This window comes from Delphinus delphis, chromosome 9, assembly GCF_949987515.2.
Source record: "Delphinus delphis chromosome 9, mDelDel1.2, whole genome shotgun sequence".
NCBI classification, from domain to species: domain Eukaryota; kingdom Metazoa; phylum Chordata; class Mammalia; order Artiodactyla; family Delphinidae; genus Delphinus; species Delphinus delphis.
Genome location: NC_082691.1, coordinates 31,183,624 through 31,195,167, shown reverse-complemented (window position 1 = coordinate 31,195,167; position 11,544 = coordinate 31,183,624). Strand labels below are relative to the sequence as shown.

General features: G+C 37.5%; 1 protein-coding gene across 2 annotated transcripts in view; it reads left to right on the top strand.

Moving 5' to 3' along the window:
- Window positions 1-5,810: 5,810 nt before the first annotated feature.
- ELAPOR2 (endosome-lysosome associated apoptosis and autophagy regulator family member 2) overlaps window positions 5,811-11,544 on the top strand; it is a 76,504-nt gene continuing 70,770 nt past the window's right edge. Inside the window, exons 1-2 of one of the 2 annotated variants that reach the window (XM_060020346.1) lie at window positions 5,811-5,989; window positions 11,139-11,286. In XM_060020346.1, coding sequence (XP_059876329.1) covers window positions 5,826-5,989; window positions 11,139-11,286 — 312 coding nt within the window. In that variant the 5' untranslated portion in view covers window positions 5,811-5,825. The remainder of the gene's footprint in view (window positions 5,990-11,138; window positions 11,287-11,544) is intronic. The other variant, XM_060020345.1, reaches the window with a different exon arrangement.

Sequence of the window (11,544 nt, the reverse complement as noted above, 5' to 3'; positions counted from 1 at the left end):
TATCTTAGTGAAATGTAAATTCAGTCTGTTTTGAGGAAGATAAGTCTAGACTAGACTAGACTAGATGCTCCATGAGAGTAGGGGCTATTTCCATCTTATTCACCAAAATACCCTTGGTGCCTGGTGTTTGCCTACTAACTACTAGATAAGAAATATCTGTTGAGTGACGTAATATAGTGTGATTCCCATATACTTACCTGTAATGAGAGTGCATAGGCTCCCTGTACCATCAACATCTCATTGAACAAGTAAACTGAAAATTTTATTACTGCTTCTTATTGCTGTTTACTGTTTAGAAAAGTAATTTTAGTAGTAACTTTGAATTAAAGTAGCAAAAATGGATGAATTATGAATAAAGGTAATTGATAACCATCATCTTCCATTGCGTGAGGTATCTGAAGGAAGAAAAGCAAAACTAAGTGGTCCTTGTGATGAAAAGATTAAAAATAGATGTTCTTTATTGTTAGGCATAAATCATAGATGATAATCAGCATATAAATGATTCAATTCATAGATTATTGTTTGGTACATTGTACGGGGTGGTTGCATGATGACAGCAAAGCTTTAAATTTTCATGTCATATTTTATTCTCAGAGTGGTTTTCAGTCTCTCATAGGACCACAAGCAGTCCTGTGAGGCAGGAGGGGAAAGCCGTGTCATCCTTGGAATGTGAATGCATGGAGGCAAGGAGGGTTAAATAAGTTGCCCAGCCATTTGCTGATTGGGGACAGATGGATATAAATGTTTTTTCCCACACCTGCATATTTCTATCTTTATAGTAGTATATAGTATATATACTCTGTAGTATATATATTATGTATAGTAGAGCATATATAGTTCTCCTAGAAGAGAACATAGGCAAAACATTCTCTGACATAAATTGTAGCATTGTTTTCTTAGGTCAGTCTCCCAAAGCAATAGAAATAAAAGTAAAAATAAACAAATGGGACCTAATCAAACGTATAAGCTTTTGCACAGCAAAGGAAACTATAAACAAAAGGAAAAGACAGCCTATGGACTGGGAGAAAATATTTGCAGATGATGTGACTGACAAGAGTTTAATTTGCAAAATATGCAAATAGTTCATACATCTCAATAACAAAAAAATAAATAACCCAATCAAAAAATGGGTGGAAGATCTAAATAGACATTTCTCCAAAGAAGACATACAGGTGGCCACTAGGCACATGAAAAGATCTTCAACATGGCTAATTGTTAGAGAAATGCAAATCAGAACTGCAATGAGGTATCACCTCCCACCAGTCAGAATGGCCATCATTAAAAAGTCTACAGATAACAAATGCCAGAGAGGGTGTGGGGAAAAGAGAAGCCTCCTACACTGTTGGTGGCAATGTAAATTGGTACAGCCAATATGGAGAACAGTATGGAGGTTCCTTAAAAAACTGAAAATAGAGTTGCCATATGATCCAGCAGTCCCAGTCCTGGGCATACATCTGGAGAAAACTATAATTCAAAAAGATACATGCACCCCAATGTTCACTGCAGCACTGCTTACAGTAGCCAAGACATGGGAGCCACCTAAATGTACATGGACAGATGAATGGAGAAAGGAGATGTGGTCCAAGTATACAATGGAATATTACTCAGCCATAAAAAGAATGAAATAATGCCATTTGCAGCTGCATGGATGGACCTAGAGATTATCATACTAAGTGAAATAAGTCAGAGAGAAAGACAGATACCATACATATCATATCACTTACATATGGAATCTAAAATATGACACAAATGAACTTATTTATAAAACAGGAACAGACTCACAGACATAGAAAACAAATTTATGGTTACCAAAGGCAAAAGGGGATGAGGGAGGAATAAATTAGGAGTTGGGGATTAGCAGATACAAACTACTATATATGAAATAGATTACCAGCAAGGTCCTACTGTATAGCACAGGGAACTATATTCAGTGTCCTATAATAAACCATAATGGAAAAGAATATGAAAAAGAATATGTGTATATACGTATAACTGAGTCACTTTGCTGTACACCAGACACTAACGAAACGTTGTAAATCAACTATATTTTAATTTTAAAAAGTCTCATGTTGTACTGTAAGCGAATTCAAATGAAGAGTATAGTCCTTAATATTATAAAACCCCTTCTAATTCAACTAAAAACCAAAGGCCTAGAAAGCAGAGTCCAAGTAGAAAGTAGATGTGGGTAGGACAGCAGGTATAAGAAAAGGAAAAGCTGGTCCTCGTTGATGCCTGCCTGAAGAGGTCGGTAGGGCCGTGTTGACATCATCTCATGGAGTAAATTGTGTTTAATAAGAACGTGTGGCTCTTCCTTTCCTTTGACATGTGGCTCTAGAGCTGGCTTCCAGGGTGGAAAAAAAGATTGAGGAGGAAGCAATAATTAAAATACAAAAAGCTGTAGACTCTTTAGCTCCTCTGTATTACTAAAGGCCCTATAGCTATTCACCTAACTTTGACCATGTAATTATTCTAAAGAGATGTACAATCATCAATCCAGGGGCAGAATTCTGATTGTCCCAGACTCCTGAATTATATTATTAATAATTGCAGCTAACAATTATTACGCTTTATGTCAGGCACACTGCTAAATGTTTTATATGGAATATCTCATTTACTCCCAAAACTTTTGGAGATAGATATTACTGTTATTTTCCTTTTATAGGTGTGGACATTGAGGCATATGGAAGTTAGTAACTTGCTAAAATATTTCATAAATGTGTGTGTTTCAGCTATAATATATTAAAAATTTCATAAGATACCTGGGGGTAGGGAATTGTTATTGCTTTATAATGCACATTTCAAGACAGCAAATGAAGAAAGATGTGAAACATAATAATGAATTAATTTGACATTACTTGCCCTTTTTGCATTGATTATAATAATTATTGCTTGAATTGAATTTTCTTGGCATATGAGTTTTGGAATCAGAGAGCTAAATTTGAATATCATCTTTGCCACTTGTTAATTGGATAATTTTCTGATAGGGTTATTTAAATGTACTGTGTGTCAATTTCTGCTTCTGGCGAATGGGCATAGTATCTTCCTCCTTCACAGATCTATTAAAACACATCAATCCTGATTATTCATGGATTCCATATTTGCAAATTTACCTACCTTAAAAAATTTATTTGTAACTCTCAGATCAGTCCATGTAATACTTTCACTGCCATTTGCAGACATGTACAGAGCAGTAAAAATGAGTCACCCGACCATGTGGTCCCAGCTGAGGTTGAAGACGGTGACAGGCTGCCTCCTTATTTCATCTCGCATACTGCCAACAGTGTCATTTGCACAGTCTATTTAATGCCATGTTTTTTGCATTCTTATGCTTTTTATTGGTGATCTTACTGTTTAAAATAGTGCTGAAGTGCTGGCTAGTGATCCTAAGTGCAAGAAGGCTGTCCCTTGCCTTTTGGAGAAAATTCACGTGTTAAATAAGCTTAGTTCAAGTATAAGTATTAGTGCCGTTGGCCATAAGTTTAATGTTGATGAATCAACAATATATTTTAAATAAGATGTTTTCCGGCTGAAAAACCCGTAAAACCAGATATTGATGAAGATGATACTGTGACTTGTTGATGAAGATATTGTGACTGGAGAATCACAGGAGCCTAAGCCTGTATTTTCCCCAGGAGCAATGGTTCATTATTTGCCAGTTTAGTTTTCACGATAACTTTGTATAACTACTGTGAGTAAAAAGAATTGGCTGTGTTGTACTCAATACATTTACTGTTAACGTTATCTCTCAGTTTTCCTTCTGACCTTAGAGAAATACCTCCGAAAGAGTTGGCGATATTCTTAATGACTTTAAAGGGCAATGGGCACTCTCTGAAATAACACAAACACAATCATCTCCTTTTTAGAGTCTAGGGTCCCTTTTAACAACTTATCATAAAAAGTTACTTCTTCCTATTTAAGTTAAAAGTTCAGTTTTGGACACTAGACTAAACTGTCTTCAAAGATAACTTTGTTTTATCAGAAAGTAAATATTTTCGGTTTGGCAGGCAGTGCAGTCTCTCACAGCTATTCACCTCTGCCACTGTGGTGTGAAAGTAGCTATAGACAATATGTATATGAACGGTTATGACTGTGTTTCAATAAAACTTTATTTACAAAAACAGGTAGCAGGCTGGATTTGGCCTGTGAGCTCTAGTTTGCTGACCCTTGATTTAGTGTAATGTGGGCTCTTGTTTTATGGTATTGTTTATCAGTTTTCTAGAAGACCTATAAACCATAAAAAGTAAAATAAATTTTTTTCTATAACTGTTTCTTTCTTAGTACGTTGTAGTGATCATAATCACGTGTTGTGAGCATTTATTAAAGGCAGGGCACTGTGCTAACCACTTTATACTGTTTTTTAGTTTCTCGTTATAGCTCTATCAGGCAGCACTGTGATTATTATCTTATTTTTTCTGAGATAGAAACTGAGGCCCGGAGAGGTGACGTATCTCACTCAAGGTCACAGATTTAGGGAGTGGTACAACTTGACCCCAAGATAGTTTTGACCTTATAGCCAGCATGCAATACTTTTTGCCTAACCTTTCCTTATTTTCTGATGTTCTGCTAATTTAGGGATGTTGATTTGCATTGTACAGCATCTTAAGCTTTTCTGAAGAAAAACATTTATTCTGTGGATAAGTAAGTAGATGACTGTGGGTTTTAGCTCTATTTCTTTAATTCGTTTTTTAAAACTTAGCTTGTTTTATTTCTTGTTACATTTCCAAATGTATTCTAAAAGGGAGTTTACCTAAATGTGAAGTTTTGCTGCGTCGCTCTCTGCTGGGAGATTTGTTTTTCTTCATTGGATAATTTAGAGGTCTTATTTTGTTCTTGTTTCTTTAATATCCTGATTAAAGGATTAGAAAGCTCTTTGCTACGTTTGAGTGACTAATACTGCTCTGAGCACAGAGCCACACTCTTGGGGGACATAGATTTGCATTTGCTGAATGAAGAAAACCTTAGCGGCAGAATTGCCATCTTTTCTATAACTGTGTCAGCTGTCCTGCGCATTGCCTGTGGCTGCTGTTTTCTGGCTCTAGTTCTGAGCATTAGCACAGAACTTGACATCATCAGTAAAAAGAAGGAGGTTGTGGAAATGACTCAGTGGGAGTCGTGAATAGTGAAAACATGGACTCATGGTGGAGATATTTGTTTAGCTATTGCATGTGAAGCACTACCCTCTCATTAGCCCCGTTAAGTTTATATCACAAACTGGTTCAGCCTTTTATTTGCACTCAGCATTTGCCCGGTACAATTAGGAATTCAAAAATAACAATGATCCCTGCTTTCTGGAAGCTTGAAGTCTCACATGAATTGATAAGTGGTATCTCTCTATCCATCCATCCATCTGTCTATCTTTAAGGGGGGTATTATGAGAAGAGTATTGTAGGAGCACAGAGAGAGGCACAGTTGACTGCCTGGTGGGGTAAGGCCCCACCTTCTGTTCTGAAGAGGGTCGTTTTTTGACTTAGGAACGGGAGTTTTCCAGGTGAGCAGGTGCGTTGGTCAGCATCTCCGAAGAAAGACCACAGCGGCGAGAAAGAGGATGAAATATTCTGGGAGTGATAAGAATTTCGTTATGGTTGGAAGAGAATGGGTCAAGGGATGAGCCTGGTAAAATAGGTCGGAGTCAGACTGTGAAGTGCATATAGTGATAAGGGAGACTTTGGAAAGCTTTAATTAGGGTGTGACCTGATCAGAGCTTTATAAAAATAATGCTGGTGACAGTGTGAAGGGGAGGAAATTGATGGGGGGTGTGATGACTAATGGATTATACATTCTTCTGCCTTCCAGCTTTCTCCTGTGCTTCTGGGGAGTATCTAGAAATGAAGAATCAGGTATGCAGTAAGTGTGGTGAAGGCACCTACTCCTTGGGCAGTGGCATCAAATTTGATGAATGGGATGAATTGCCGGCAGGATTTTCCAACGTTGCAACATTCATGGACACTGTGGTCGGCCCTTCTGACAGCAGGCCAGATGGCTGTAACAAGTAAGAATCCAAAGGAGCCTTGAGAAGGGTGTGGTTGCTCTTTTCCAGAAAGATGTTGAGGATAATCTTGGTAGTGATTGGGATTATAGATAAACTAATTGCAAATAGTCACAGTTTTTTTTAACAGTCCTTATGAATAATGTAGCTGAACTTTCATGAGGTTAAAATAGTTGCTCTTAGGACATAATAGATACTGTATGCAAAAAATTCAATAAAGCTATTAAGAAAACAAGTTAATTTTCTAATAATACATTTATAACTTTATTAAAGTCAGTGGTGTTTCTACAAACCCTTCTGTAATTTTAATGAATAACTTCAATGTTTTTTCTTTTCCCCTGAGAGGAAAAATGTATAACCTTCATTTTGACACTTGAGTGTCTCCGGTTACAGAGTGGGTTAAAAACCTAAAGTGGAAAGCACCTTTACCTAATTTCCACCTTTTTAATAGGATGTTATTAGGTTTGCCTGTGACAACATTGGAGGAACGATAAACTGTTTTGAAAAAACACAAAATGTTTATCTTTGGTCTGTTACCCTTCCTGTTTTCTTGTATTGACTATGTAACATTCCCCTTTCACGTGGCCATGTTTAGGAGAATTTTACTTTAGGCCTCGGGCTACCTTCTGGCAAGGATGGTTTCTCACGACTCAGTATTTTTACTCTGAGCTAAAGATGCTGGGGAATTATTTAGCTGTGATAACAGATGTGTTTTCTCCTCCCTCGTCCCTACCTTCCCTCCATTCCCCCTTGCTTTATATAGCTGTCTCTCTGTCTGCCAGTTGATATTTTTACTCTTCTGATAACAGTCATTTCATCACGTAGGGTTGTGACGTTAGATAGCATTAACAGAATTGTTATATCTAATAATTCTAACTGTGTATAAAATGTATATGTGCGTATATACACACGTACGTATGTGTATATGTAGACACGTGCATACACTGTTGACCCATGAACGATGTGGGAGTCATGGGTGCCGATCCTCCTTTGAGTTGAAAATCCACTTATAACTTAACAGTTGGCTTTTTGTATCCACCCTGCGGCATCTGGCGGATTCAGCCAACCATGGATCAAGTAGTACTGTAATGTGTCTTCAGTGAAAATGATCCGCGTATAATTGGACCCATGCAGTTCAAGATGTATATTTATATATGTACATAGACACACACAAGCATCCCCTGCTTTTCCCAAGATTGCTTTATATCATTTCGCTTTTATGAAAAACCTATATTAGTACCTGTTCTTGCTAACCAAAAGAAATCTGAAGGGGATTTTCGCTTTTACAAAAAAAAAAAAAAAAAGGGCAAAAAGCAAAAATACTGTTCAGCGTTGGTTTGGCAGCAAGGGAGGCTGTCATAGCGGCAGTGTGCACCATGGGCAGCGAGAGTGGCACCACCAAGCTCTCTCCTGGAGCTACATGCAGCATCTCAGCATCAAGCCACCGTAACTTTGAACTGTGTCTGGGATCTGTGCTTTATCTTGATTTATTTTGTAAATCCATTAGTAAGATGTGTCGTAAGGTAATTGCTTCTTTGCTTTGCACCATTTCAGCTTACGAAAGGTTTCATAGGAACACTGCACTTTTATGTAACGGGGGAAACGTGTGTGTGTATAATTTAATTCAATTTTTTTAAATAAAAGAGTTACTTAGGGGAAGGTAGTAGTAGGATGTTATGAGATCTCAGATCTGTGTCTTGGTGGGCAGGAGATATTGTGTGGCTTCTTTTTCTAATTCCAATAAATTTGGAATTGTTTATTCATTAAAGAGATTGAATGATAAGCAGAAATTTTTCAGTGTATTGAGTATAACTGTCTCAGTGTAAATTTCAGCCTGTTACTTTTTCGCTTATCTCCCTTCCTCCCTCCCTCCTTTTTTCCTTTCTTCCTTTTTTCCGTCCACCCAATATTGTATTCTTTTTTAAAAAAATTAATTAATTTATTCATTTTTGGCTGTGTTGGGTCTTCATTTCTGTGCGAGGTGAAGAATAGCCCCTGCTTGCCACAACTAGAGAAAGCCCTAACACAGCAACGAAGACCCAACGCAGCCAAAAATAAATTAATTAATTTTAAAAAATCAATTGTTTTTTAAAAAACTTAAGAGATAAAAATATGCTTATCTACATATTTACTATTATTGGTGCCCTTTCCTCCTGTATATAGGTTGGCATGTATATCCAATATTATTTTTTTCATCCTGTAAAATTTTCTTTATCATTTCTTGTAATGCAGGTCTACTGCTCACAAATTCTCTCAGCTTTTTTTTGTTTAACCTAAAAATATCTTTATTTTAGCATCAGTTTTGAAGAATATTTTGTTGGACGTATGACCCTGGGCTTTTACTTTTCCCTTTCCATGCTTTAAAGATGTTCCATTACCTCTGAATCTCTCCCTTGTTTGTGATAAAAAAAAAATTAGCTGTATTTTGTATGGTTAGTTCCCTTCTATGTAATGGTTTTTAGTTCCCTGACTACTTATAAAATGTTCTCTATATCTTTGCTGTTCAACAGTTTGACTGTGATGGTGTGGTTTTCTTTGTATTTACTCTGCTTGAAGTTCACTGAGCTTCTTGAATTTGTAGGTTGATATTGTCACCAAATTTGAGAATTATGTTAACCACCATTTCACCAATAACGTTTTTCTGCCCCTTTCTCTCCCTCTTTTCCTTCTATGATTCCAATTACGTGTATGTTAGGCCACTTGATGTTGTCCAAAAGTCACTGAGCCTCTATTTTTTTCCCAATTTTTTTCTCTTAGACTTCAGATTACATAGTTTCTATTGCTGTGTCATTGACTATTTCTTTTGCAGTCTCAAACTTGATCTTAAGGTCATCTGTTGAATTTTCAATTTCATGTATTGTAATTTTCAGTTCTAGAATTTGCATTTAGTTTTACGAATGGTTCTTATTTCCCTTAAAATAGTTGAGATTCCTCATCCCTTCACTCACTGTTGTTGATTATATTTTGAAGAGCTGTCTTAAATACTTGTCTGTTTCTTTTGTTTTATTTTTTTAAATAAATTTATTTATTTATTTTTATTTTTGGCTGCATTGGGTCTTTGTTGGTGCGCATGGGCTTTCTCTAGTTGCGACGAGCGAGGGCTACTCTTCATTCTGGTGCACAGGCTTCTCATTGCCGTGGCTTCTCTTGTTGCGGAGCACAGGCTCTAGGCTTGCAGGCTTCAGTAGTTGTGGCACATGGGCTCAGTAGTTGTGGCTCACAGGCTCTAGAGTGCAGGCTCAGTAGTTGTGGCACACAGGCCTTCGTTGCTCCGCGGCATGTGGGATCTTCCCAGACCAGGGCTCGAACCCGTGTCCCCTGCATTGACAGGCGGATTCTTAACCACTGTACCACGAGGGAAGCCCCTGTTTCTTCTGATTATATTTTTTCTCAATTAAGCGTCATACTTTCCCACTTCTTTGCATTCCTAGTAAATTTTTATTGTATCTGTGGCATCATGAATGTTAAGATGTAGGGAATATGGATTATTTTTTTCTTTCATTTAAAAGGTGTTGGATTTTGTTCTGGAAGGCAGTTTATTTATGAGAAGAATGCCTTGATCTCGTCAGGTCTGGTTTTAAAATTTTTTTTTAGGGTGTTTCGATATTGGTTTCACACTTAGGTCTAGGTCATGGTCTTTACTCGAGGGCAAGAGTTGGGCACACTGTGGCCTGTGGGCCCTCCCTCGGTTTCTGTAAGTAACGTTATATTGGAACACAGCTGCACTCATTTATTTATATATTGTCTATGGCTGCTTTTGAACTACAATGGCCTAGTTAAACATTGCAGGAGAGACCAGATGATTCATAAAGCCAAAATTATTGACTCTCCGGCCCTTTATGAACAAGTTTGCTGATACCTACTCTAGGGTATGGCCCTTATTCCTGAAGTGTGGCAATTCTGGAATCTCAGATGAATGTCCAATGGGGTTATTAAGTTTCCTCCTTTCTGGCTGACCTGGAGCTCTAGCAACTCCCATAGAAGTGACCTCTCTGATTATGTCTTAGCTTTGCAATGGCTGTTCGCTGGTAGGCCTGCCCACTCCAGATCCAAGCCCTCACCTTCAGAGGAACTGCATATGGACTTCTGGAGCCCCTGTTTTCTCTGCATCTCAGGCCTGAAAATTCCAGTTGTTTCAGCTGCCCCAAACGTTCATCCCTGCTGCTTGGCTCAGTGAGATCCCTGTGCTCTGCTTGGGTGCTATCTCCCAGTGCCATGGTCTGGAAAGTGTCCTGAAGAATGAGGTCAGGGTCAGTTTGGGCTTTGTCTCATGTGTTTTCCTGCTGTCAGGAATCTCAGTCCTTCACTGCCTATTGTCAATGCCTGAACATGGCTCACGTGTTTTGTTTAGTTTACTAGATTGTTAAAGAAAAGGGCAAATCCAATACCAATTAGTGAGTCATGATGGGATGTGGAAGTCTCAGTCTTTCATTCAAATTTTTTTTTTCTGTTAGTAAAAAGAAAATAATTTGCCAAAATCTCACTTATCATCCAGATAGAAAGTTAAATTTGAAGAGAAGGATAATAAGTTGTGCTGTCATACGGTTTGGTTGGAAATTTTTTTTGGCCAAAAGTTGGCACGTGACTCATTATTGATTAAGAATTAGCTTATGGTTAGATTGACAACCCAGCTTTTGTTCATTAGTGTGTTTTCTTAATATTTCATTTTATTTTTTAGATAAAATTTCCAATCAGACTTTTAGCTCTACTATGTATTATGACACTGTGATCTATATTTTATTTAGGTTCACTTTAAATTGGCTTTTTCTAGGACAATATCTTCTCTCACAGTCAAGGAACCCCTGCATTCCCCTGCCAAGTATATGTTTGTAAATATAACTTTAGATATTGTTTGAGAGAATAACTCCATCTAAGCCAACTGGAATTAGTGATCATCTGTTTAGCAATCAAATTTTTGGTGAAAAATAGCAGTTATGTAGCAACTTGATTGTTTAACCATACCACCATTTAGGAAGTCATGTGCCACAAGAAACGAACCTTTTTCCAGCCATGGTATTGGCCTGTGAGTTCCACATGAGCTTCAGACCCCTCTGCTGTGCTTTGTCAATGGAACCGCTTTTAAATCTCAGTTACAGAACTTGTGAAAAAAGAGGTTTCTGAATGCTGACATGAAATGGTTTTGTTTCCACAGCTCTTCCTGGGTCCCTCGTGGAAATTACATAGAGTCTAATCGTGATGACTGCACGGTATCCTTGATCTACGCTGTGCACCTCAAGAAGTCGGGCTATGTTTTCTTTGAGTACCAGTATGTGGACAACAACATCTTCTTTGAGTTCTTTGTAAGGGCTTTTATATTCTAGAATTCACTTTTTAAAGGACATTCATATAAAATTTCTCTTAATCATTTGTTCCCATTCCATTGTATGCCTCCTTGGTTTTTGTGTTAAGTGAAGCTTTCAGTATGAAAAGAAGTGTTATTTTTTGTCTATAATATTTTCTGGTTAACATTGTTTCTTTTAACTTTGAACTCTCACCTTGTAGAGTAACATTGGGCTTGTTTTTCCCTTTGGATGTGATTATTAGGCGACCACTTGGTG